This window comes from Tuber melanosporum (genome assembly GCF_000151645.1).
Source record: "Tuber melanosporum whole genome shotgun sequence assembly, scaffold_194, strain Mel28".
NCBI lineage: Eukaryota > Fungi > Ascomycota > Pezizomycetes > Pezizales > Tuberaceae > Tuber > Tuber melanosporum.
Window position 1 is genome coordinate 79,677 of NW_003298857.1, and position 27,243 is coordinate 106,919.

General features: G+C 45.0%; 5 protein-coding genes; 2 read left to right on the forward strand and 3 right to left on the reverse strand.

The window, feature by feature from the left end:
- Positions 1-1,685: 1,685 nt before the first annotated feature.
- On the reverse strand, positions 1,686-3,206 carry GSTUM_00000421001 (uncharacterized protein; the record flags this gene model as incomplete). Its single annotated transcript, XM_002837580.1, has 6 exons — positions 1,686-2,047; positions 2,112-2,499; positions 2,557-2,597; positions 2,654-2,770; positions 2,830-2,945; positions 3,016-3,206. 6 exons carry the CDS (start codon positions 3,204-3,206, stop codon positions 1,686-1,688), a joined length of 1,215 nt encoding a protein of 404 aa, XP_002837626.1.
- A 2,217-nt stretch (positions 3,207-5,423) lies between these two features.
- Positions 5,424-7,840, reverse strand: GSTUM_00000422001 (uncharacterized protein). XM_002837581.2 has 9 exons: positions 7,494-7,840; positions 7,343-7,417; positions 7,211-7,291; positions 7,006-7,157; positions 6,819-6,935; positions 6,612-6,757; positions 6,214-6,552; positions 5,781-6,155; positions 5,424-5,720 (listed from the first exon to the last, which is right to left on the reverse strand). The coding sequence occupies exons 1-9, from the start codon at positions 7,516-7,518 to the stop codon at positions 5,639-5,641; spliced, it is 1,392 nt and encodes a 463-aa protein (XP_002837627.1). The 5' UTR covers positions 7,519-7,840; the 3' UTR covers positions 5,424-5,638.
- Positions 7,841-8,280: 440 nt separating this feature from the next.
- Positions 8,281-14,087, forward strand: GSTUM_00000423001 (uncharacterized protein; the record flags this gene model as incomplete). XM_002837582.2 has 8 exons in its annotated part: positions 8,281-10,905; positions 10,965-11,105; positions 11,156-11,275; positions 11,329-11,548; positions 11,600-11,890; positions 11,943-13,281; positions 13,336-13,401; positions 13,456-14,087. Exons 1-8 carry the CDS (start codon positions 8,420-8,422, stop codon positions 14,085-14,087), a joined length of 5,295 nt encoding a protein of 1,764 aa, XP_002837628.1. The 5' UTR covers positions 8,281-8,419.
- Positions 14,088-14,802: 715 nt separating this feature from the next.
- GSTUM_00000424001 (uncharacterized protein) lies at positions 14,803-16,449 on the forward strand. XM_002837583.2 has 8 exons: positions 14,803-15,056; positions 15,144-15,255; positions 15,341-15,355; positions 15,430-15,458; positions 15,532-15,600; positions 15,647-15,877; positions 15,940-16,216; positions 16,278-16,449. Exons 1-8 carry the CDS (start codon positions 14,964-14,966, stop codon positions 16,361-16,363), a joined length of 912 nt encoding a protein of 303 aa, XP_002837629.1. The 5' UTR covers positions 14,803-14,963; the 3' UTR covers positions 16,364-16,449.
- Positions 16,450-17,274: 825 nt separating this feature from the next.
- Positions 17,275-19,097, reverse strand: GSTUM_00000425001 (uncharacterized protein; the record flags this gene model as incomplete). XM_002837584.2 has 2 exons in its annotated part: positions 18,437-19,097; positions 17,275-18,360 (listed from the first exon to the last, which is right to left on the reverse strand). The coding sequence occupies exons 1-2, from the start codon at positions 18,521-18,523 to the stop codon at positions 17,275-17,277; spliced, it is 1,173 nt and encodes a 390-aa protein (XP_002837630.1). The 5' UTR covers positions 18,524-19,097.
- Between the last annotated feature and the right edge of the window lie 8,146 nt (positions 19,098-27,243).

The window sequence follows — 27,243 nt, forward strand, 5'->3', positions numbered from 1 at the left end:
AAAGTTGATTGGCCACCAAACACCCCAGATTTTAATCCCGTTGAACATATTTGGAGATTGATAAAAACAAGAATCCTACAATACAGAGGCACAGAAACGGTTACTACCATTAGTGAGTTGAAAGCACTGCTGGTAGAGGAATGGGACGCGATTACTTTGGAAGAGGTGAATTATGAAATTTTAAAACTTCCTAAGATTATGTCTGAATGTATTCAACAAGAGGAAGGAAATCAATTTCAAGCTTAATCTTTAACTTTTTTCCCCTGAACCCCCTCTGTCTGACTTGGGTTTACTCTCTATTCCATTAGTTATTTGTCTCCTTATTCTTCTATTGTTTTTCTATTATAAATTGGATGTTATTATGCTCAAGTTTTATCCTCGTCAAGTGTGATCACAAGCTATCACTCACTCCTCTTGAGAATTCTTGGTGCCAAGACAGCCAAGGCACTAATCTGGATTTCCGGATACTTGTTGAATTGCCAAGTAGAGGTTGTGTGTCTATATAGCATATGCTAATATGATCCATGTACCTTAGCTTGTCTTAGAACACATTAAATAAACTAGATATTTCTTTTCTCTTCTGAGAATTTAGTGGCATTTAAGGTGTTTTTTTTTTTTGAAAAAATGTAAGGTATCATAATATTATCATAGAGGAGACGAGGCCTTTACCAAAACAAAAAAAAAAAAAAAACCCCCGAAGTGTTGTTACCGCACGGATCAGGAGCATGATTTACTACAGACATCCTAACCACTACAATTCAAGTAGAATACCGTAACCTCTTTCAGGCGCATTACTTATGCTGGAGGCCAAAAGCCTTGCTTTCACCGTATACCATTTGTCTCCTCTCTGAACCTGGTCGCATTGAATAACCCTAAAGAACCCAACGCCATTCACCCCACGTAACCCAAGCTTCAAACTTGATCGCGGGGATCATTAAATTGCTTTCGGCACGCAAACAGACCCAAAAGTATCGACCAGAAGAAAAACCACTACATGGACAGCAAGTAAAATAACAGTGGCAAGGAAGCTGGGTCTGAAAGGGGGCAGGGTTAGTAATAAGAACAGACAAAAGGTGGTATAAGGATACATGCGTTGAAAAATCCAGCGCTGCCACAGAAAGCAAGGGATAAAAAACCCAAGGCTTCGTAGCGGAGGGGGAGCATGGACCTGTCAAGGTTGCAACCTGTGTGTCTTGTCAGTGTGCACCGATACCCTTACCAGATTAACGGCATACCTTGATCAAGAAGATCCCCAACTTCGATAGAAGATGCCACTGGGCGCGTGCTAACCACATGCCAGTCCTAATTCTCCAAGGTGCAACCCCGGGCAAGACCCTCGGCGACTTTATTGCTTCCATCCTTGGCCTCAACACCAACGACGATTCTGGATCTCGACCAACATGAGTGCTAACAACAGGGCTTGGCGAGGGACTCTCCCCCAGTCGAGACCCAACACCAAGCCTTGACGCCCTTTTAGGAACCTTCATCACTGGGTGTGGTTTGGGGGTTCTCTTGAAAGTGTCGTAACCTTGATGCATAGACGGGCTTCCTACCGGAGTTGAAGGTGGAGGGGTATCCGCAATAGGGGAGATTCGACGAAAGCCGATGAGATTCTGATCGTCTGCAACGATAGTTGGCTTTTTCTGTGAGGCGGAAGAACCTCGGCGCTGCTTGTCATTCAGTAGTCAACAACCCAAATAAGAATTAGGGTGAGCGAACTCAATTCTTACCAAGGGGGTCCCTTCTTGCATCTCGATACCCAATAGTATTTCTTCTGCCGTAGGCCGAACACTTGGGTCCGGACTAATCAGTGTCATCAAAGACTGATAGAGTCTCTCAGGCAAATCAGGTCTGAGCCTTGTTCGTTCATCAAGACCTGGCCATGCCATGATCTCCTCCCGCAAAGCGTCCAGGTTCTCGTTCTCCTCGTTCATCATATCAGCGCCAACGTAAGGCAGGTTACCAAAGCACATGAAGTACAAGATCATTCCTAAAGAGAAAATGTCGGATTTTGCCGTAAAGTTCTCATATCCGCCATCAGGAGTCACTTGAGGTAACATTTTAGCAACAGTTTTAAAAATTGGGATAAGAAATACCTGACTTAGGCAGACCTTTTCGCAAAACTTCAGGGGCACAATAGGATATCGTGCCTGTGGCTCCTGTTGACTTTCTTGCTGCACTCTCCATTTGCACCTCTCCAAAATCACTTACTAGAACCCTAAGCCCCTGACCGGGGACTCCAGTGTCATTGAGTAGACAATTTGAAGGTTTGAGATCTCGATGAATGAACCCATTTGAATGCAAATGGTTCAATCCGGAGGCAATATCGCGAAAGAAGGATATTATCTGCTCAAACGAGAGTTTGCGCGGCTTGTTGAGACCTAAGGATAGATCTGGCTCTCCTCGGGAGCGTCGTCGCATTTGGTCCTTCAATTGCTCCGTCGTGGTTTGTTTAGCAGCACTTAGAACATAATTATGCAAATCACCGAAATTGCAGTACTTTTTTTCACAAACTGTTAGCCCTGCATTTCATCTAAAGGCAATTATAAACCCTACCTGTTGCAGAATGAACGCACAGGGAACACTCGGTCCAAAAGCTACGAAGATTTTAGTCAGATGTCTGGAAGAACCTCGGAGAGATGTGGAGACACACTTGTGAGATGGACGTTTTCGAGCCAAACATGGCGATAGGATACCAGATTAGTATGTGATAGTTGCTGTAGAAGTTGTACTTCCATGAGAACCTTCTCAAGCCATTTATGATTATCACCTAAGAAACAGGTTTTAGGAACATGTCCGACGCATAGCGGTTTAGGGTAGGGGACGGACCAACTGGAACACGCTTGCATGCGAAATGGCCCAGCGACACACCATCAAGAAGATGGCGAACAAGTAAAACAACTCCTGTTCCTCCCCTCCCTAGTTCCCTCTCTGTTACGAAGAACCTAAATAACCCGGATTAGTCGGATATCCGAAGCACAGAGCGCCGGGTCGTCACCATGCCTTTCGAAATACTTCGGACTAAACGCTGCCTGACTGATACCACCAGCAGCTGGAGTGGCACTTCCAGCTATTGACTCCTCATCTATTCCACCCTCACTCTCTCCTTCTTCGACTTCTGCCCTTGGTAACCTCCGCCTAGTTGGACTTGGCGGCTGCCGTCTCACAGCAGGTTCAGACTCGCCGTCTTCACTTGTCACTGGCATACTACTTTAATAAATTAATTACTAGACCCAAAGAATTTTCTAGGCATACGGACCCAGAGTCAAGCATTCGGAAATATTCCCGATCAACGAAGCCGGACTCCGCCATATTGCCGGATGTCCGATGTCCGATACCTGGGGCAGACCGGTCAGGAGAACCATCATCCCTGCGTGAATCATCACTTAGGGGACGTTTGCAAAGGGGACAGCTCTGAAACTCGCCAGGAGCGGGAGGGCTAAGCGGGGAAGATGCTTCACAGAGAGCTAATTGATGTGATTGAGGATCATAAACCACGAGTGTCTGCTGGTGGCGCCTGGGGGGATAATCAGTTAGTGGGAGCTCTGGCCAATTCATTATTAGGGTCTTGGACGGTGGACAATAGGAACTCACAGAACCACACTGCGGGAATCGTTTGAGCTGTAGGGAATTAAAGACATGTTGAAGTTGACGACTTGTTGTGAAGTAAGTTATAAAGGGACCTTTCTTGGCTGGTACTTTGACTTGGCACGTCCAGAGAAAATGGGCGCAAAAAGGACCAAGATTGTTATGTTTATTGAGACAACAATTTAACAGGAGTTTCTATATTCATACGAGTAGAGGGTGTGTCTTTGATTTTCGACAGATCAAGGAGAATGCTGTGCAGCGAACAGGGTATGTGAGAAGGCGGGTTGAGGGTACGGTGGGATATGTTAAAATACGGTAATGCTTGAAGAAGCGCGACACCACCCTAACCTACCTGGATGGTAAGCCGGCGACCATAGAAATCTTATGGCTGTTTAAACGAAAGCCCCAATCCAATCACAGCCACAACTGCACTCTACTGTACTATGTACTCGTACAAGTACGAGTACATAGTCTACCCCTTAACAACTCCGGAATCGTGTCACGATATACACCCAAGCAGCTGCTCTCCTGCGGGTGGCGGAGTGATCCACAGGGAATTACAGTATCCGAGAATTGTCGGTTGCTCGGTAGACGAGTTAGACTACCGGTTCTGTTCCTGACGCAGATGACTTAACCTCAACACATGGTACCGGTATATAATTTACGAGTAAACAAACGGTGAAGTTAATTCATTGAATATTGTGACGTTTCCCTTCAAATAGTATATATAGATCCAAACAAAACACAATCTGCATTGGTGACGTTGTTGGCGACTCCATGTGAGGCTCAGCGGAACATCCCGCATACCATGCGAGTACTCGTATGGTTGATACTTGAGTACAGTACCTTTACCCGTACGGTACTGCACGTTTCTTGCCCATCCTTACTCAAGCATGATATTATGATACCGTAACTGAGTATGATACAAGCACTTGAGCGGTCCACTCGAGTGCCTTCCCATCAACCAGGGAGATCATTCTACGGAAGGGTGAGAAGCTCTCCTCGTTCCACAGTCTCATAGAATGGAGTCATCTGTTCACAATTTCAGGCACCCCTCGAGACCTTTAATTTATCACCTATCAAAAAGTTCAAGCGGAGCAATCTTTCCCTCGTCGAACGCCAGCTACAATAGGCCAAATGACATGTAGTCTAACGTTCGAGGGCCAATCATTTGGTGAGCCAATCGTGAATGGTCTCCAGTTGCACAAGCTTTTTTTTTTTTTTTTTCGCCCACCCAGTGCCATACGAACAGATTTCGAACAGATTTTACTTTCTACCACACTGTTGCTAAATTTACTGTATTTAGGTGCGCACAAAAGTCTACCGATGAGTCCAAAGTGCCCGATAGTACCGTATTATAGGTAGTCCAGTTGACTAGTAATAATCGAAAAGCACGTTTAAAGAAAAGAAAGAAAAAAAAGTCTGCCAAACTTTCCTCTGAGTGGGCGAGAAGGCTGGAGCCAGATTTAGCCACAACTCCGGTACAGGGCTTATGGTGTTGTCACCCGGAAAGCTCTGTTGATTCTCAATCATCCCCATCGCCCCCCATCACATCACATTTCGGACACTCCACCTCATAACGAAAAATCCAGATGTGGGAGTTTCCGTAAGTGAGTAGTACCATTTAACACTAGCAACGAATGCTGAAAAAAAAGAGAAAAAAAATACACTCTAGCGTTCTACATATAATCCGGCACCACAGTTTTCTCAAGGCTAAGGACTTTCTAATTATGGTTGCGCCACCATAGATCACTCATTTACTAAGAAACCTACAGACCCTCTAGTCGTTTAGGTACCGGGAGGACTTCGAAGCTTATATAATAAGTATTAGAGATACGAATCCACAATATAACGTTTGAATTTTGCTCAAAAAAGTTCCTCGCTAGAAGTCAAGGAAGCAAATATTTACGTTCCCATCGGAATCGATACACCGGAACTGACGATCTGCCCTGGCGGCAACCGGAAGCCCTCCAACTCAAAATCAACATTTCTCGGATATGATCGTAGCCTGAACATGTAGGAATTCTAACGAAAAAGGCATTCGCAGCTTTCAATCCAGCTCTTCGAATCGACCTTCATGGAGAGCTTTTTCCACAGGGTTTTGGATGTCCACGACACCTGTCTGTTTCAATCTATTGTAGAATGTTAGCACGAGTTCATCTCATTATCCGGGAGAAATAGGCTGCTTGTACCTCTCAAATAATATAAACAATCGCTCTGCCTCCCGTTCCTTTTCTTCGTCCGTCATCTCGCTAAAGGGGTCTTTTGTCTCTGGCTCACTATCCAATGCCTGGCCCGTAATTGGGTTGAAAAGCCGCCCAGAGGAGTCTGAGGAAGCAGAGAGGCTTTCTAAAGCTGACTGGGGAAGTTCTACACCAGCACTGAGAAGGAGCCCCGAGGCGTAGCCATATCCAACGTTACGGACAAATTCCTCAGGGTTTGAATTGGAAACCTCAAACAGCATCGAGGCAAGGTGTTGACGGATATTCAAAGCTGCTGCAGAAGTGGACAGTTGTAATAGGCGAGACGCCAATGAATCATCTTTCCCTCGTGGGTTCTTACGTTCTCTAATGAAACGGCCATTGTGTGAGCCTGGGGTGTTGCTCAGCGGAGGGAAGGACTTACTCATCAGAGGGTAGCAATCGTATCCGCATGTACTTTTTGGCTTGATCGGAGGAGATTTCAAAGACTTTTCTCAATAATGTTACTAGTGGGGCCCCTGCTTCATTGAATAGCTGGTTACGTTGATTGTTACGATTATCGTTTGGGCTCTCTACAGAAAGGTCAAGGACTTCGATAAGCCTGGCAACATTGCACGTGGGGTCGAAAGAAGGAAATACGCATCCAGCTTGAGATGAAAGATCGAGGTTTAAAAGTGCATTGACCAGATGGGCTACGGATGATTGAAGGGGAAGACTGGGGAGTGTCCTCCTGCAGAGAATCTTGAAGAGGGTTGGAATGGACCTATTTACAGATGTCAGCGGATCCCCCTTGAGAGTAAGGGTTCGTTACGTAAAGTCAACCTTGAGAATAAATCTACTTTCTCCGGGGCAAAGTGAGTGAGGTTGAACAACAGCTTTGTGGTTTCTGTGAACGCCATATCTTGAAGTGCAGATGGTTGTTCATTCTTGTTGATCTTGGAGTATATTATTCCATGCCTCGTAATCGCCTGCAAAGATATTAGCCCCAACAGGCCCCTTCATTTTTCCAACAATGGAATAATCAGTTACGTCGTTGAGGTAATTGGCGAGTTTATACTCTTCCAGCCATTTCGGTGTTTCAGCAGTCGCATAGGTAACCAGAAACAAAATCCGACCTGCTAAGAATTCTTCATCAAGTGAATCATTCTGGGTGATGTACCGGTATAAATGTAAGCAACATCTCCTTTCTCGTATGGAGGACCGGGTCACGGCTAACCTGGTATCTATTCACTGCCTGCCCTGTGTACCCAAGTTCAACAAAAATCTGCCTGGTCCCGGGTACTTTCAATAATGCATTTGCCAGACACCGCATGGCTTCTTGGGCGGATTTACTGTCGGTCCCTTCAAAGGCATGTTTGCATAGCATCTCTATCCCCTGGGATCCTTTTTAGATGACTTCGAGTAAACAAGGGGAGAATGACTTGCTTCCATCGTGAATATCGGGTCGGATTGGTTCACATCCCGCCCGAAAACTTTAAGCTTCTCGAGGGTTATGACTCTCTCTGTACTGAGGTAAGACGTCAAATCTTGAATGGTTCAAGGAGCACACTTACTTTCTGGAGGAAGGTGATGATCTTGGAGATCTGTCCTCAACATATCAACAAGAGCTTGGACTTGGCTTAACTTGCCTTTTTGATATCATAATCTTATTAGCAGCCGTGCTTTACATGTGAATCAAAGGAGAGGGAAATTCCTTGAACGAACTTGCGTTGGAGCTGGGCGCCGCCATTGAAAAACTAACTCGAGCAGACGTGAACTTGGGAACAAGTGATGGAGGAGTTGAAAGCTGGAATTATAGATTGCTGGAAATTTGAGTGGAAGCCTATGCACAATTTGCTCTGGGACAATGGAAGAACTAACCGGTGCACCAGTTCACCACAGGACACCGAATAGGACTAAAGCAGGGGATAGATGATGAGGGGTCTTTGAGACTAGAGTAATTGCTGGGGGATATTTTTGATTCTTGTTGTTTTGTTTTTTCCGAAATGAAAATAAGTTGACAGCGCCTTGTTGCGAGGGGCAGCACTGAGCAGAGGCTGCGCCGGCAGAGCTCCGACTCGAGAAGGGTGTGGTTAAAGCTCCGGGATGCGCGAGCGCAATGGGCTTCGTTGTTTGCTATGATTCCACTTCTCGTTGAGACATATGCCAAGACACTCGAGCAATTTCATCTTTAACCTAACCAAATACAGATACCGCGAATTAGGGTAAAGGGCGGATTCGGTTCCCGCGTTAGCCGGGCGAAGATCCGCGTTCGTTTCGACGCGTCGCGCAAGTCTCATCCTCGCGAGGACAGCCGTTTTATAGTAGACTATCATACCACTCAAAAAGTGACTTCGGTCTCTATGGTAACCGACTGAGTCCCTTTACCCCCCCTCCTCAGTCGGTGCGGCATGTTACCCCCGGTTCCCTTCGGATTATTCTAGGCTATCTCACAAGCCCTCCCTATCAAACTTCCTTCTCATATCCACCCTTTCCCCATAGCCCTTCGGACCGCTTCTACTCGGCACTGGTGCATCTGATCATATCTCCTGGCGCTAGTTGCGTCCATTCGCTCAGATCCACCATATTCTTACCCTTTGATCCCATGCTTGAATACTGAGCTGGACTCCATCCAGGTTACTTGATTGATCATGGTTCAATCAGAAACTACGAGTCCTTATTTCGCCGCAGCTAAGTCACGCTCTGTTGAGCAAATGCAGCCACGGCCTCCTACGCCACCAAGAGAGTCCCCTCGGTCAGCCTCAAAGACGAAACGATCGGTAGAAAAAGACTGTTCTATAGACAGTGCTACCGAGTCTCTAGTGGAGCCATCTTCGCGAGAGATCACGCCTCCCTCTTCCTCTGGGGATAACGCGACTGTGAAACCCAAGAAGCGTGTCGGCTGGTCCCCATGGACAAAGTATCATAAGCCAGATTCGCTATTATCCGTGACTCCGATTCGATCAGCAATCGACCCGAAGTCTTTGAAGTCAATTCTTAAGCCCTACAGCTCTCCGATACCCCTTTTTGACGATAAAATGTCTTCCGAGCAACCCATTCCTGAGTCATTGCCCAAGTTGTTGGATTCCATCATTCAAGCGCTTGAATCGACCGAGCGCAGCAAGAAAATCGACGCTTATGTTACGTTCTCCAACGGCATGAAGGCATACGATAATATACTAAATTTAGCGCTCATGGAGGAGAAACTCCCTTCCTTGTGTGTGTTCATAAAGCGGGATTTTGATGCCAAGCTGGACGAGAGCGGGAAGTCTGACAGTCAGCTCATCCAGCAAGCTATTAAGGTATTGACCATCCTCGCTTGGACGCTCCGGTTGGCGGAATCGATGGATGATGGAGTGGCATCATGGTTTCTGCAAACCGCTATAGACCGAGTGCAGGATGGTCATACACCTAAGCTCATCGTTAATCACCTTCTTCATTTCCTTGCCCAGCAGCGGTTCCCACAGCGCATTATGACTTCTGAGAGGGCAAATCAAATTATTACAGCGCTTGACAGTCTTGATCAACGGGTTACGGGAAAATCTATTACGAAGGAACGCATCGACATCTATTTCAGATTATTGTCTCAGGCTAGGCAGACCATGCTCACGAGGGTAAACGATTGGATGGACAATTTGTTTGGTGGCCTTTTGAGCAGTGTGAAGGAAGTGCGGAATCGTGCACTAGCCTGTGTGGCGGAAATCCCAAGAGCCCTGGGAAGCGAGAAATCTACTGCCCGTTGCTTGAATAACATATTTAGCAGGGATACTGCGAACGGCAAACGCATGTTTGAATTGATCAAAGAGCGCCTCGAACTTTTTATTAAGGATGGCGAGGGCGTGTTTGTTGCCCGGATGTGGGGTGTTGTGCTTCTGCTCATCCGAGTAACAGCAGCTGAGCAATGGGAGTTCTTCACTCACTGGCTGCGGGTTATTGAGGGCTGTTTTAACGTATCAGATAAGGATGTGAAGGTAGAAGCCCAGATAGCCTGGCAAAAGCTTATATATGCTATGAATATCGGTCCAACCACCACCCGCAAACTTTTGGAGCTTCTCTGCAAACCTCTTGGTCAGTATCTTGACCCGAAGAACGCGTTATCTAACACTAAGCGGCCACGGATGGCGGCAATGGTTAATATATCAGTTCTGCTTTATTACGGGTTTCGCCCCAATGCCCCCCACAAGCAGCTCTCTGAAATTTGGGATGTCGTGGTTGTAGGTGTGCTCGAGAGGTTAGCTCTATCCAGTAAGGATGAAGTGGAAGGTGGATGCAAAATACTTTCGGCCGTGTTTGAAGGATCTATCCAGAAGCCTTGGTCTGAAGACCGCGTCTTGAAACCTCCTACTATGTCACCAAACGAACTCCCGAGGCTTGACCCTAAGTGGGTTAGATCGAATAGCGCAATAGTCTTGAGAACAGTCGAAACTGCCCTCCGACGCACCCCGTGGAAGACTAGCGAGACCGAGGACGGTCCGAAGCTCCTTTGGGTTAGATTTGTCAAAGCGGTTTCCGATGCTGGGAGTAAGGAAATTAAAATATCGGGAGATCTCATGGATGCTGTGGCTCAGCTTCTTGCCCTGTTCCGTCGGATGTGGAAAGTTGGGCCCGTGGCCTTCAATGAAACACAAGTCGGTTCCTCGGAGTCCTTCATAAGGAAGTTCGTTTTCTTGATTAATGCAGCCATATCTGCCCTCGGGACATTGCCATTCACGGAGAAGCTCTTGGCTCTTGACGAGGAGAACAACTTCGCACCCGCAGCCACGCCTCCGCATAAGTATTCTTCTGGCAATAGCTCTATGATTATCTATTCTCCGGTTTTGCACATGATCTCCATGTTTCTTCTACCTACAGAAGGTGTAGTTCTGGATGAAGAGTATCACGACTGTGTTAAAGCTATCCTCTGGAGATGCTGTAGCTCACAGGACTCAAGAAGAAAGAAGCTAGCGCTAATAGCTTCATGTGCAAACTTGCTTCCATACAAAGATGCTGATATGTTAGGCCTTGGTATGTGGCAAACGCTCGCAGATTTAGTGGCTCTTTCGCTGCCTATACCGACCCGGGAGAGAATACTGCTCAGTCCATCACCGGTGGGAGGCGAGTTCAGAGATGCAGTGAAAGTGCTTGAGTGGGGTTGCCGGTATGCTTCTATTCCAAAGGCATCTACCTTTATTTCAATGTCACTTATACTCCATGTAGTTATGATTTGCCAGGATGGGAGTCACTGCTGAGTCGGCTTTGCGAAACCGTGCAAAATGAACAAGGTGATGTGCATCTTGCCATTGGGATCATTGACCCCCTTGCCGAAATCATTAGGCACCAATCGGTCGATTATAATAAGTTAGTTCTTCTTTTTCTCCTCAAACCAATAACTAATACCTTCCTCATAGGGGTCTTCAACTATGCAAGTATCTCGTCGACAGGGTCCATTATTCCAAAGCGAAACCCCACGGAGATGGAGCCTCCCGCACACCCCTCGTAGTACTTGGGCGGAAGCCGAACACAACTGAGTATGTAGCCATCTATCCAATTCATGAATGTTACGCTAACCGGTCAATTTCAGGCCACTTGAGAAGTTATATGATCTGATAGATCATTTACTGCGCAAATCTTATTCTTCCAATGTTGAGGGAAAGGCTCTGTCCGAGACAATAACCTTATTGGATATCCTGGGCGATCTTTCTAGCAGGTGCCCCCCGACATCCCTTGTAGCCTTGCTCAAGCGCACTCAGGAGGGGGTTGGTGTGTGGGTTCTTGACTTAGATCACCTGATTAAGACGAAGGTTGCTACCAAGTCCTCTACGTTTCCCTCTACCCTGACTAATCTTTCCTAGCAGGGCGAGGGTGTAGTTCAAATGCTCAGCGCCTGGACAAAGATCACCGACGCTATCGTTCGTCTTCCACAGCACGACGGAAAGATCCTCGCGGACCTAGCTACTCTCATCAAGTGTGGCCTTGAAAGCCGGCTCAAACCCATCGTCAACATTTCAGTCAAGTCATGGAACTTGACTTTTGGTGAACAGGAATCAATTATCTACCCAAAGCGTGTTCGAGGGGCGTTAAAGAGACTGCGGCCTATTGCTGATTTAAAGCTTCCCTCGTTCCCTGACGAGTTGGAAGGTGATGTATGGACACTTACCCTCCACTGCTTTTGGCTTGCTCGTTAACATGCCCTAGATTATTCCAACCCCTCCACAATTTTCTGAATCTCAGGAAAAGTTCGAGGAACTGATGCAAGAGAAAGAGGTTTGGATGAGTCCAACCCCCTCGCGGTCTGGGACCTCGCCCTTTAGACGCCGGTCAAGGGCTTCTTCGCCACTAACAGGGCAAAGGGAGGGTTTATTCAGTTCCCGCCCAAGGCGATCACTTGGCACGAGAAATCTACAAAACCCCCCCGCTCGCCCTAAACATACGGATTCTCAAATCGAGTTTGTCGCCATTGAAACCGACCCAGCGGAGAAAGGCAGCTCCATTTCAAGTTCACAACTCACTGAAAGACAGAAGGAAATGAAGGAAAGGCAGTCAGAAACCGCAGCCCTCTTCGGAAACCTGAATGCCTATTCCACCAGCAAGCGTGGCAGGTTACCGAATGATTCTGCTAAGGCCACAAGTAGTCTACGAAGCAAACGACTCTCTCGTAGTCCCATAAAAGATTCCGGAAGATCGCGTTCCGGTGAATCACTTCAAACCAGATTCAGCCCAGCGGATCTTCCCGAGTCACCATTGCCCAAATATACTGGTAGCCCCATGACACAGGCACCTGAAGCTCAATCCCCTAAAGGGCCAGTGGTGGACATTACGACTAACCCTCCCAGGGCCCAAGACACCGGTGAAATGGTCGATATCATAGACGATGCTATCAATGAGGCCGAAACGAGGCAAGGCTCTAGTTCACCCTCTATCGAGGGCGACGATTTTGTTGATGCCCCGGAGAATCGCATCTCCAGTGGGGAGGAGGTTGAAGAAGTACCTAAGAACTCGGCCGACATAGTCGTTGAAATATCTTCCGTTCAAGGCAGTAGAGTTTGTGATGAGCGATCCCACATAGAATCTCGTTTCATCCCAGTCTCTTCAGAGGATGAAGAGAGTTCAAAAATTAACGAGCCAAACACAGAATCGGATAACCCTCAAAGTCGGGAACCAAGCCCTGGGGTCCAGATAATGACGGAGGAACGCGCAGCATCCAAACTTCCAGCAAAGCGCAGACGTGCATGTTCAGGACCAAGACGACGATCTCTTGCACGAAAGGCCTCCGAATCCCCAAAGAAAATATCAGGCACTATCACTGTTGCCGAGCCCGACGCGCCACACTCGAAGTCACCCATGTCGTCCTACCCTGCGCATGAGGAACAGACTGAGTCCTCGCCCCAAAAGTCCCAATCCACTTCAATCTCATCTCCATCCAAAAATTCCAGCTCTCCTGGAAAACTCGCAACAATTTCTACAATGTCACCACCAACCACTAGGTCATCTGTGAAAAAGGCTGCCATTGCAAAACCACCAGCTTCCACTAAATGTTTGTTGTTTACACGTCTCTACCTTTTGTCTCACATATACTGACCGAAATTAGCTACGCGCAAGCGCAAGCTAGAAGCCGTCGACCACTATGGCTCGAACAACGACGAGAACCCGAGTTGTCAGTGCTCTCATCTTGAATGTCAAGGAAGCACTCTGCTAACTGAAAATTCAGTCGAGAATTTAGCAACGCCTACACCGAAGCGTCGTAATACCGCCAGCTTACCCGTAAGACGCACCCGATCGTCTACCAAAGAATCATTCAAAAGTAATGACAACGGTCCAGATGTTTCATTCATTGAGGAGACTCAGCTCCGTGTCAATTCGTCAATTGATGACTCCCAAGACCACGTCGATGAACTTGTGGGGCCTACTCCCTACGTTGGATCGAAGGCGCATACCCTTTTCACAGAGGGAACACCGAAGTCCAGCCGAGGAAAGGGCCGATTAGACTCAACCGCACGACCCGAAACTGCCGAAGATACCCCGAAGACCCCCAAGACTCCAAGACGCCTCAAGAGGAAGTCGCTGGGTGCTCATAGGCAGTCTCAGGATTTTACACCCATGGTTGATTCAGAAAAGGAGGCGGATGCTGGGCCATCCAAGGGAATTGGAGCTCGCAGAAGCTTGTCGACAAGACAACTAGAAACCCTATCGGAGCCTACTAGTGGAGAAACTGCTATTGATGGATTACAGAAGGCATTGAGAGCCTTGGAGAGTGCAAGCCTAACGCCAGACGAATACCGTTGGGCGGAAAATATCCTGTTTGACGCATTCTCCCAACTTCGTAGGAAAGGGAGAAAGTAGATAAATTTATTTACATTGTGTATGATAGCCATGTTCCCTTACCCTGCAAGTTTCGTCTTAAGTTACGGAGTTCCCTGTCGTCTTTTTCCACTCCTCGATATTGCATTCCCATATTCTTTCTTTATGGTATGATTCACTGTGGGGTGAGGTCACTTGTAATAATATCATTGTGTTGATTCTAGGTTGTAGAGGGTGCTTTTCTACATAACGGTAGGATGGCTATTACAGTATGATACTACTTTAATTGACAGTTATCCTTGGGTTAAATCGTTCTTGGATATGCGTTATGTTGAAGTTATGATATTCTTTCCGCCCTGGAGAAGCCGCGCCACCGTAATGTTAAAACTCAAGCGAATCATATCCCAATACGGTCAGTTATAATTGTAGGCTAAATTACATACTTCTGATGGCAAGCTATTCATGGATATTATTTATTGCATTGTGAAGCCCGAAGCCAGGGACGAAACGTTGATCAACCATTTAGGGAACACTTGGCAGGGCTCGAAGTGTGCAGGTTGCGCCGGTATCATAATATTATTAGCGGTACCAGCACCGTACTGTACTGTACTGTACTCGTACAGTGCTGGACGAGTACTACTTTGTGCCGGCATGCTACTCGAGTAGTCTACTGACCACGGTACTCGAGTAAATTTACAGCTCATCCAAGTAACGCGGTTTACTGCATTATGCCTAGTCAGCAGTGAAACTGGGGGCGATCCATCGAGGACGGTACGGCACTCCACAAGTAGCCAGATAAACCCCACCATCGAGTTAGTCTACCCCCCGACCCGCCGAACCATTCCCTAGCATCATTTCCGTTGCTATCCCACTTACCTATAAGAATCGTACCACGAACCACAGTCCAAAAGAAACGTGATGGTCGAACGCAGCAAGAAGCCGGTTCCAATTCCCGTGAGCTCTACTGGAGCAGAAAACCCGGGATTCGTTCTCGAGAGCGACCGGGTCAAGGTAACTTTATCTCTCTACCCTTCCTCTCATAGCACCACCCTCCCGCCCCCAACGTGGGAGCTATTCCGGAATTAACGCCGACATTAGTTATCTCTACCCACTGGGGAATCCGCCGAGATCTTGCTACACGGTGCTACGGTGATTTCCTGGGTAGTCGATGGGCAGGAAAAGCTGTTTCTGAGCGAAAAGGCGGCCCTCGGTAAGTGTTTGCCCCGCAGCTGATGGTTGGATGGCGGGGTGGGGTGAGAATGAGATGAGATAGCTGATGAGTAACGGCTCAATAGATGGATCGAAGCCTGGTATGTCTTTAATTGTCTCCAGCTCTGATACCTTTATTATTTCTGTGCTCACATTGACTATTTGTGGTTATCAGTAAGAGGTGGAATTCCGCTGGTTTTTCCGGTACGCATGTTTTCAAGCACTGATTCTCGATGAAACTTGTATGGGCGAGGCCGGCTAAAATGCACTGCCCCAGGTGTTCGGAAAATCCACGGAAGGACCCACCGCCGCCCTCCCACAGCACGGATTTGCGAGACTCTGCAAGGTAACCACTATTATCCCTCCTTCGACAGCACTAACATCATGAATAGTGGGAACTACTCGGCCGAACTAGTGAAGCCGATACCGCAATCCAGGTTGACTTTGGTCTCGGTCCGGAGAACCTTACCGATGACCAGCGCAATCAATGGCCCTACGAATTTGGCCTGATTTACTCCGTGAACCTAAGCATGAGCAGTCTCGAGACAAAAATGCTCGTCAGAAATGAAGGATCAGAAACGTTTGACTTTAACGTTTTGTTCCATACATATTTTCGTATTCCCGTATTCCCCCAGATTAAGACTAATGGTATTCGCGACGCTCGGATTAGGACTAATGAGGATAGGACATAAACAATCTCACAATCGAAGGTCTCAAAGGCACTAGCTACAAATGCAAAGTTACAAAATCTGAAGCCGTCGAGGAAGAGGTTGAGCTCCCCGTCCGCTCTGAAGTGGATCGTGTATATGCCGGCGTCCCAAACGCGGTCCAAGTGAAGAATGGAGGTGAAACAATCTTCAAAGTCGGCGGAACCAATCTGGAAGATATAGTTGTCTGGAACCCCTGGGAGGGCGCGAGCAAGATGGCGGACTTTGGGCCCGAAGATGGGTACAAGAACATGAGTAAGTCCCCTTCCCCACTTTTCTACAAGAACCAGAGTACTGACACCCCGGGGGCTACTAGTCTGCGTTGAGGCGGGAGCTGTGTCGAAATGGCATTCCCTCGAACCGCAGAGCGTCTGGGAGGGGAGCGCTGTTGTCAATATTTGACTAGTGATAGAGCCCGATGGTGGGTCAAGGGGATAGGATAAGGGGAATTCAAGATCAAGACCGTGAGGCAGGTGTTTAGTGGCCTATATGATACTCCATGACCATTTCTATGTTGTGGTGCTGTGAGAAAACTTAATGCGCCTGGGAGTTTTTCGCGGCGTGGCTCGTTATATCCCGTCGTGTTTTGCCTTGTGTAGTGTCTTGTCGAATTCGTCTTGTCGTGCGGTACCCCACCTAGCCCAGTCGATAATTCAAGCCTTGTACTGCACCATCATAAACTCTACTTTATCGCACCCTACTCCGTGGGCAAGAATCCGCGGGGCAGATCAGTCTCGTCGATAGTGTGATGTGCACTTTAGGTGGAATTTACTGTCTTACACAATACGGATGTGGATATCCAGTAGGCTGTTCTGGTAGAGACAGTTTGGGATGAGTGATCATTGATTTACACCATTTACTCATGTAGTTGTCGGCATCTTTCTTTATCATTCCATACACCACGGTATCAAATCGCATAAAATAAACCCATGCCGCGGCGATATACTGCAGGCACTGCATCATCCATACGCTTACTATCGTATTGACCTCGTCTCTCGTTTCCCTCATTATTCTATCGGACGTTCCACACCCCGACCAGCCAAACCAACCGAGGAAAAGGGACAACGGAAAAGAAAAAAGAAGAGGCTACCTCCAACGGTTTTACCCCGGTGGTGATGGCGAAAAGAGCCAAGAAGGGGAGGAAGCGGAAAAGAACGCCGAAGAAAATAGGTGAAAAGGATATGAGGAAGGAAGGATGTATACCAAACACTTCGGAGAAGAAAAGAAAAAAAAAGAACCAAGTTGCGCCAAAAGAAAGGGTAAGTATTCACATTAATGACTGCAAAAGGAGATAAAAAATGGAGAAAGGTAAGTTAAGGATGAGCTTGCTGTGGGGATCTATAAGGATCCGGGGAGGCAGTCTCGATCCGTAATGCCGGGACACTCATATCACCTCGGCCGTCTTCGACAGCGCCAGGGTACTCTGGCGGCGCGCCCCAGTCCGGGTCGCCGGAATAGCCTGGCGGCCGGTCGCTGGGGGCGCTGCCGTGGATGCTATCGCGGTTATCCAGACTCGGGCGAGTGCTTCCCATGCCAAAGATCTCGTCGCTGCGGCGTCGCTCGGGAGTGCCGAGGGTGCTAGTGAGGGAGAGAGCGCTGTTGGTTCGAATATGGCTGCTTTGGCCACTGCGGATACTATCCCCCACGCCCATCGGTGCGCCGGCGTCCAGGAGGGGAAGGCTGTCCCTGTCGGAGACGTCAGAGCTCGCACGGACTCGGGATCCATCAGGCCTTGCGACACCAATCTCTGCATAGGAGACCTCGCTCAAACGCCGTTCCCGTTCCTGTACTGCTGCTAGCGTCGCGGCGAGGGAAGTTGCCGAACCGTTGCCTCTGTTTCGGGAACCAGCTGCAGTGTGGGTAGCGCTACCGCCTCGTCCACCATTTTGCGCACTCTCCCGCTCCGCTGCTCGCTCCAGCTGCCTGGCTAGACGGATCTCGTACAGTGCCCGCATGTGCTCCTCTCGTCGCTCCTCCTCTTCCTCGGCAGTTTCTGGGGCCTCAACCACTACATCGATTCCTCCACGTTCTCCTTCCCTTCCTATTGTCCTCTCCCGATCTGGCAGCGGCACTGCCCTGTACTCTGGTAGAGTCATTATACTCCGAACACTTTCTACTCTGTTCACGCCTGATGCTTGCTGCTGTTGCCGCTGCTCCCTTCTCCGCCTCTCCCTCCTTTCTCTCCTCTCTAGTTCTCGCCGGGCAGCCGCACTTGGCTCCTGGGTTGGGCTGGCTGAGGATGCTGTGGGGGCATATATTCCTGGTTGCCAAGTAATCCACTTCTTCTTCCATTTCTCGGGGAAAAACTTTGGTGCTAGAGGGTGGGCCTGTCGGATGTATCGGAGGACAATATATGTGATTATGGCAAAGAACAGAAACGAAATCAAGACAACGGCAATCTTATCCCGTTGAAATAACCATTAGTCCATCATTCATCACATCCTATCCAGTAAAGTCCCCAGCGCAAAAACTTACGATTAATGCCTTCCCTTGAGGGTTTGGATCCCCCTCCTGGTGAGCCTGCTGCGTCTCCAGAGCACGTGAAAGCCGTTGTAACTTCATCCTCTAACCTCCCGTTCCTATTCGTTTCTCTCCCTCGTGGTATAGGGCTAACTGACACAGGGTGACAAACGCAGAGAAAAAAGTGAGAGGAAATAAACCGAAATTTTTTTTTAGGAAAAAGTATTTTCCTCCACACTAATAACGCTTCCTATCCCAGTAATTCCGTAAAATGGAACAGGTGCAATAGGCGACAACGGAAACGAACAAAGGCGGGAAGGAAGACAGCAGAAAGCACGGGGGGGATATCTCGACTCTTAACAAACGCAGACGAATTGCATGTAAACCCTTTCGTTCTTTCGACAGTCAATCAGTCAGCCTAGCGAAAGCGCGAGGGGGGCAAGTAAGTCAAGTCGTGTGTCTTCATTCGTGGGGAACCGCAGCGGAGGGAGGCGTGGAAGAGGCTGAAATCGAACGAACAAGCCACCAAGCACACAACGGTACCGTAGCGAGGGAAACCAAGGTAAGACGTTAAACGAAACTGTGTCTTTAGTTTTGCACGAGGCTATGGGAATCGAGGCATTATGCCTGGGCGTGCCAATTTTCTCCGTTCCGTCGAAGGCTGGGAAAAGAAAAGGGATGGATGGATGGATGGGTGGATGAGAAGGGGGAAGGAAGAGGGAAGAAAAAAAAAAGAAAAAAAAAAGCGGTTTGCTGTGCGTGTCTTTTTTGGGGTCCTGGTCTGAATTACTCGTTGAACGAAGGAACCAAGAAGCCTAACGAACGCTTGCCTAGTCTGTAGCTGCTCCCGGTGAAAGAAAGATGGTGGTGATAGGGCGCTTAGTTCTGGAAGGTTGTCTGGAGGTGATGGGGGAAGGGGAGGTGCTGGTCCTATAGTGCAAAGCGACTCAATCGTGGTCCTCAAAATAGGCAAACCCGAAATTGAACTAGTCAACCACAACAAGGAATAAAAATAAAAAAAATAAAAAAAATCAGCAAGGGAGACATTCAAGAGGAGAAGAGGCCTGATGTTTTTGTTTTTTAATAAAGTGTTATTAAAAAAAGTAGTTCAAAATTGAAAAGTGCAAATTTTGGTGAGAGTGAAACATGTGATAGAATGTACATGGGAGCAGACTGAAAAGTACTGAGGGGCCCAGCTGACAAAGTTGTAAAAATAATAAATAGTTATCAAGTTATAAGAATGGTATACAGCAAGAGTGACAAATAATTACACATTCCACAGAACAATACCATTAGCATGCCTTCTTTAAACGATAAATAGAAATGCCAAGGCAAAGTAGCAGCCCAAGGGGGATGTCCTAAAAAAGTATACAGCATCCCAGAATTACAAACCGGAATGCCCTGCAGTAGTGACCCAAGTCCGATTTCAGAGACTGAGTCCTGCTAGCAGGAAGACTCTACTGCGGAAGCAGAAGAATTTGTCAAATCCCAAACAGAGACACCTTTGTCTATTCAGCCTTACAGAACAAATGCCCTGAGACCGAATACTCAGAAGTAACCATTTAGAACAATATTATGGTAAAGGGAACATAAGGAGAAAGAGAGAGTAAGAAAACAGGAGGAGTACAGAGAAGAGCATGAACTTAAGTATTGGGAGGATATGGAAAGGAAAGTTGAAGAAAAGTGACTAATAGTCATAAAAGAGATGAAATTAACAGTCCTCAAGAATGGTATGATTATTTTCCTAGAATATGAATTGATCATAGTACTGTAAAAGAAGTTTTTACTAAATTCAATAATCATAATATAGAGCTGTTTTCGATATTTGTAAGGTTTTATATCGGAAGAGAAGAACCTCCCACAATGTCCAAGTTCTTGACTGCTACTTCAAAGTCTTCCAGTTTATGAATTGGCAAATAAAGTATTTCGATATGTGTAATGATTTTACTCTTTTTTACTTAGTTCTTTCACAGGTAATGATCATACCTCTTCTGTTTTCTTGATATCTTGATAGCTCAGAGAGCTCTTATCATTGCTATCACTTCTGATAATGAAGATTGTTACTACACTTGTGTTACCTCTTATAAGCGAGACCTCTTTCTCATGTAGCATTGCAAAAGATGTGTATAAAGTATTGATTTAACTGGTAGTATAGGAAAGAACTTAAGTAGTTGTGTGAGGAGTCGGTACTGGGTGTTTCTGGACCTCACTATTTATAGAGACATCTTACCCTATCCTAACCCTGTGGGACTAATGCTTTTGTGTCACCATATCCTTTAAATCACAATTGTGAGTCATGCGAAATCCTAAGTTAACTTGTAAGAGTCAACAGCACAACATACCTAATCCAATCATCATCCTGAAAACAAGTCATGTGAGCTAATATTAGGAATACCAAGATCGGATACCTAGGAACCACCCTGAGTAAGGTAACACCTCTTAGAATTGGAATCCATGGTTTCCAACACCGCCCTCTGGCCCCCCTATGGGGCCTGCATATCACGGTACATATCAACTTAAGTTGCGTCCTGTGACTATAGTACAACAGAATTAAAGGTATAAGGATGACACAATTTATGTCCCAGGCGTCCATCTGACCAGATGCCGATGGTAGGATATATGGGAGAAGACTTTCGGCTAGGTCTAGCAAGCAGAACGGAGTAAATCTATCAACTATCCAGGAAGCTACTAGGCTTCAAAGATGTAACATGCATGGCATGGTACATAGGTAACAGGACATTTTTGCATAAAGAGATGGTATCAAATGATAAAGAATTTGAACAAGAAACCAATATATTCGCACCCACATACAATAACCAGAAGAGTCTAGAACTCCAAGTGATGCTACTATAGAATCCAATAAACTTCACGGAGTGTTACAACTAGGTTTTAGAACATGTTATAGCTGTGGGGATAACTTCCTCAATACTAGAATGGCAATTAGAACAATATTACCCAGAGCAACCAAGGGTTGCCGACCAAGGGATAATCAGTCAATCAGGTAGAATAGCATTCTGCTAATGAGTAGGAAGTCTTCTGGAAGATATCTGTAGGTTAGGTAGAGAGTTATACAATTTTGAAGTCATGTGACCGAGAAAGGTAGCAACTACAACGACTTTCGCAGACACAACCCACAGATAAACCTGATCATTTCATCAATAATGGAGATAATTGGGGCCAACTGTGTTTGACTTGAGACCTAGGCTGTAAGTCTAAAGACTCTGATGATCCGATAATTACTATTGAGAACAGCATAGTTCCTAGTTAGTTATATTGTAATTACAGAAAAGGGTATGGTGATTTTCAGGATTTCTAGGTGTACGTATCTTAGAAGAATACCAGACATTATGAGTTACAATCAGAATGACTTAATTGTATAATAGATAGAAGTAGTCTGCAATACTCAGATGCAGAATATAAATATCCAAGTGCCTCTCAAGCCTTTAGATATCATTCAGCAAACGAGAAGAGACCTTAACAATATAATATTGTCTTCATGATTCTGTTCTACTTTACCTACTTTACTTCGCTCTTAGTAGTTATAAACGAAATAAGTGAAGTTTGAGCCTTCCTATACAATCTCCGTCTACAGAAATGAAACTTGATTGGCTGAGACAACTATGAAGTCAATCACATTGTCTCTACCTAACAGCGAAGTACATCACATACATGAAACATGTGACTCATAAGTCTGAGTCATGGGTAAATGTCAACATATCATGTGACTCACAACTGTGAGTCATCACATAACCAACAACCCCTATGACTCCTAAGTGTAAGCCATGTGAAAGTTTTTGTTCCGCCTCCACAATCTAACTTGTCACAATCTGGTCTGTAATAATATCCCACACAAGACAGCAGTACAAAGTACAGTAACTTGATTGGAGCAAAGCAAAGGGACAGCTGAAAATACTATTAGTTGGGAGAAGAGTGGGTTTAAAATCAGAACAATCATATCCCATCAGTATGGCAAGCATGAAAAGTCGCAAAGTATGCTTAATGATGAGGGTACATTGATTGCAGTACTTGAGTACTTAGATGGAGTAGGTGAAAGTATGATATGTTCTTTAATCTCTTTAACTTTTTAATTATGAAAATAATATAGAATAAAATAAAATTATAAATATATCTGGAAAAGGTTTTATTAAAGTAGTAACTGAGAATTGGACTACAAGAACTAGCTTGAGTAATACTGAGCTCTGTGTTTCCTATATCTATAACACTTTAATTGAAAAGAATAGTAAGAAAGAACAAAATGAGTATCACTGTATTAATATATCTTGTCTGGCTGAAAAAGCTAGGCTTTGAATAGAAACAAGTTCACAAAGAAGTTTACATTGATGGGTATGAGAAGTCTAATGTTGTCTCATACTACTAGCAGTACTTTGTTCCCTGATGGAAAACACTAGAGAAGTGTATGCCTAAATAGCTGCCATTTGGAGTTTTGAATTGATCATTATTACTACTTGGATGTAATAATCCTCCTTCAGATGGTTAATTCTTGGCGACGGGGAAGGATATTTCTCTTCTCCTTTCTCTTCTAGTTTTACAACAGCTCTAGGTCTATACCTATATTACCGATTGTGTAAGACCTTTGTCTTCTATCAGAAATGCCTATCATAACCTTTCTCTAACTCTTCTTTGTGAAGAGTTCTCTTTAGTATAACAATAATAAAAGTCATGATAATGATAAAGAGGGCAAAGGTGTTGTATATTCGTTATAGTAATAAGTAGAAAAAGTACTTAGAACAAAGCTGAAGAAACTATCCTCCTTGGCCGTACCGGCCTCCTTAGATAGTGATTTTCCTGCCTCAAGTCATGTGACCCAAACTGGTCACATGTGCCAAACCAAATCATAACAAACAAATCATATGACCAAAGTGGTCGTATGATTAAAATCCATGACCTCGTAGTAAGGTCATGTGCGAAAATTCATATATCAATCATAATACAATAAACAAGTTATATAACTCCAAGTAGTCACATGTGCAAAATATAAATCATATACGCAAGGCATTCCTGAAAGGCACACTTGCAAGGCACAATTGCCAGGTACATGTCCCATGACTCATATTTGAGTCATGTGCGAAACATAATAAATCACAATATGACAAATCATATGAGTCGAATGAGTCATACGTACAAAACTGTAACATACCTATCATTCATAACCATGCATTACATGAAAACCCTTTCCTTGCCATGCAACATTCATGATATTAGCTCCTCTCCTCCTAAGCCTGTATCCCATCAAGCTTTTTTACCAAGTTTTACTAGTTCTCTTCCAGCTGCCTGTATGGAGATCATAAGTCTAGTGAACTTATTGTCTGCCATCCTCCACCTTATCCTCACCCATTCCAAGGTGAGGTTGGCCATTTTGATCGTGTGCAGCTGATTATCATTCAGCTGTCTTAGCTCAGCGATTTTTTTTTCATTTGCTGAAATAGTGGCTTCGCCCTGGCCAAGTTGTTCTCGGAGTCCTCACATTTGCCTATGTAGGCTTCTAATGTCTGGCTCCGTATCTACTGAGGAGTTTTAGGTACCTCCTTCCCTGGACCATGTTCTTAACATCTAAGCCTTTTTCACGTCCTCTCCTTCCAATTCTTTCTTGCTTCTGTCCTTCTGCAGGTGGTTTCTTACAGAGATTTTCCTTACCCTGTTCATCCTGCACCCTGTTTTGAAGCAATGTTGCCAGTACTTTAGGGCATGGTCCAGCTGTGGACCACGCTTTCTGTATTCTCTTGGAAGCCATCCCATACGTTCTTTGTCACCAAAGTGTGTTTAGCATTCATTATCATAGTATACCATCCATAATATGGCATTATGTTATGCTTGTTTTTTCCTTTTTTTGAAGTCTTCATTGGTCGGCCCCATGAATGAATATTCCGAGCTAGTTGGTATGGTGTGCCTGGGGCTACCGCCCCAGCCTTTTTGTACTTGTAGCGACATGTGAGGTTTTCACTCGACTTTGTCTTGGTTGAATATGATCATCACTTAAGCTGGACTTACATGAGTATTGCTGGTAGAACGTTGAGAGAGCATCTGGTGCGTTTTCGAAGTTGGATGTATAATACAAAGTTTTCTCATATTTGGGTGAATAACCAGTCCACTTGGCTAGGTATTGGAGGTTGTCATAGAAGAGGTTGGAATCAATTATCTGCTCTAGTTGTATTCTGATTTTCCGTCGAGTTCTATAGGAGGAGAAGGAATAATTGTTTATGAGGGAAACTTATTATGGTTGTGTAATTTGCGCAGTGAGATGTGGAATGTGTTGTGTATTTGCATTGAGGTGGGAAGGTTGAGCTGATAAGCTCAGTTGTCCACTTGTTCCAGGATCCGGAATGGTCCGATTTACTTGTAGTCTAATTTCTTTAATCGTCACGTCTTATGGATATCGCGCTTTAGCAGCCATGTCATATCTCCCATTTGTGTGTTTGGATCTGGTCTGTAGTACTTATCATATTGTTCTTTTTGCTGATATTGTGCTTGATTCATTTCCTATTGTAATGTCTCATGTAGTTTTTCCATGTCTGTTTTATCTAGTATTATGCTGTTAATTATATGATATGTGGTCTGACTTTGTGAATGTTGTCTGTAATTCGCAAAGAAGAGTGTCGTGTCTATTGTTTCTTGTTTTCAGTTGTTGTATGCGAACTCTGCTATTAATATCAGCTTATGCCAATTCTCCAGTTGATAATTGACATAGGCCCATAAATATTGTTTGGGTATTGCATTTACCAGTTATATTTGTCCATCTCTTTGTAGGTATAATGCTTTCCTTAGCCAATTTTGTATTCCTATTTCTCCAGTTACTTTTTTCCATAATCCTGATATGAACATTGTTCTTTGATCTATAATGTTATTCTTACACAGGCCATGCTGTCTGAAAATCTCTCAGAAGAAGATTTGTATAAAATCCCTCATATCGATATTTTTTCTGACTGAAATAACATGTCTCATTTTAGTCAGGTGATCCACCACAACCAGGATGCTATCGCATTGTTCCGATAGTGGTAGGTCCAGGATGGCATCTATAGTAATTGTTTGCCTGGATTGTTTAGGAACTTTGTTTGATTTTATTAATCTGTAAGCTGCATATTTAGCTGTTTTTGTCCTTTGGCATATGTTGTAACTTTTGACATATCTTTTGTTATTTTCACCCAATCCTAGCCAATAGAATGACCTGGTGATGAATTCTGTTATTTTAGCTGTACCTCTGTATCCTGCTGTTGTGATATTGTGATGTTGTCATATGATGCTCCTCTTTATCTTTTATTCTTCTGGAATCTCCTGTTTTCCATCATACCACATGTTTCCATCTTCCCATTGGCATAAACCTAGAGCAATTCCTTTCATCTCCTTTTTTCCTTCTATCAATGCTTCCCTTATTGCCCACATTGTTTTATCCTCTTCATTTACCTTCTTGATTTCTTGTTCTTCCTCGGATGTCAATTCGATAACTTCCATTGCCTGGAGGTAGGCATTTGGTAAAAGTGTTTGTGTTTTCTGTTTAATTCTTTCATCTTCATTTATCTGTAGTTTGTTGCTTGTGATCCTCGTGAGAGCATCCAGCTTTCTGTCCTCTTTTCCTGATTGGTATTCAATGTGGAAGTTGGATTTGCTGAGTTGTTGCATCTATTGTATCTGGCGGTTGTTCAGTTTCTTTGTGGTCATGAACAGGACCTAATTTCTATGATCAGTAAGAACTTGGACCAGCTGATGATTGTTTAGGATATATCACCTCCACTCCTTTAATGCCTGAACTATTGCTAATAGTTCTTTGTTCACAATATCATAGTTGCATTGCCTGAGTGTCATTGTCTTGGACCGATAAGATCATGGCCTCCATTTTCTGTCTTTGCATTACTGTGACATCATGTTTGAGCATACATACTTCGAGGCTTCTGTTTTGATCATTGTTCTTCAATTTCAGTTGAAATGGACTACTATTAGTGCTGATCTCAGATGTGTTCTGATTGCATCATATTCTTTTTGTTCTGTATCTCCTCTTTCCCATTTCTTGTCTTTCTTGGTTAAGTTATAGAGTGGTTTTGCAAGCCTGCTAAATCTTTCTATAAATCTTCGGTAAATGTTGCAGAATCCCATGAAGTATTGAATGTTTAGTTTGTTATTAGGTTTTGCCACATCCCACATGACTGCTGTTTTGATTGGGTTGACCTTTACACCACTTCGCTTGTTGATGAACCCAAGGTATTCAGTTTCTTCCTTATGGAATTCACGCTTTGTTGATTTAATCTTTCTTCCTAATCCCTGTATTGTAGCCAGGATATTGGTGAAGTCTTTCTGACATTTTCGTATATTCTCCAAATTGATGAGCACATCATTCAGGTATACGATACAACACATGTCCAGGTATTTGTTAAGTACTTTCTTGATACAGGTTGGAACGAAACCAGTGCATTGGTTAATCTAAAAGGTATGACTAGGTATTCAAACATTCCATATCATGAGGTGAATTTGGTTTTCCATTCGTCTCTGGCTTTGATCCGTATATTGTGGTATGCATCCTTGATATCCAATTTGGTGAAGTATTTAGCTGATCATAATCTGTCTAATGCTTCTACAATCAAGAGCAGCAGGTACCTATCTTTCTTAACAACTGAATTGTGAGCTCTGTAGTCTACACAGAGTCTGATTTTTTCATCCTTCTTTTTGACGAATAGTTAGGAGATCCTCTTGACACAAATGAGTGTCTGATCCATCCCATATTCTAGTTCTGTTCAATGTACCTTCTGGGTTCTTCGAGTCCTGCCTCTCCTCGGGTTTTGGATAAGTATCGTCTCCTATCCAGTTTTAAGTCT

What these genes read in the sequence shown, in the direction of transcription:
- GSTUM_00000422001 (XM_002837581.2), bottom strand. Translation starts at nt 7,518, where the DNA reads ATGGCGGCGCCCAGCTCCAACGCAA. An exon ending in GGCGCCCAGCTCCAACGCAA is followed by an intron (nt 7,418 to 7,493) that starts GTTCGTTCAAGG and finishes GATATCAAAAAG; the next exon opens with GCAAGTTAAGCCAAGTCCAA. An exon ending in TCGCCAATTACCTCAACGAC is followed by an intron (nt 6,758 to 6,818) that starts GTAACTGATTAT and finishes ATATCTTTGCAG; the next exon opens with GCGATTACGAGGCATGGAAT.
- GSTUM_00000424001 (XM_002837583.2), top strand. Translation starts at nt 14,964, where the DNA reads ATGGTCGAACGCAGCAAGAAGCCGGTTCCAATTCCCGTGAGCTCTACT. An exon ending in TCGAGAGCGACCGGGTCAAG is followed by an intron (nt 15,057 to 15,143) that starts GTAACTTTATCT and finishes CGCCGACATTAG; the next exon opens with TTATCTCTACCCACTGGGGA. An exon ending in AGATGGGTACAAGAACATGA is followed by an intron (nt 16,217 to 16,277) that starts GTAAGTCCCCTT and finishes GGGGGCTACTAG; the next exon opens with TCTGCGTTGAGGCGGGAGCT.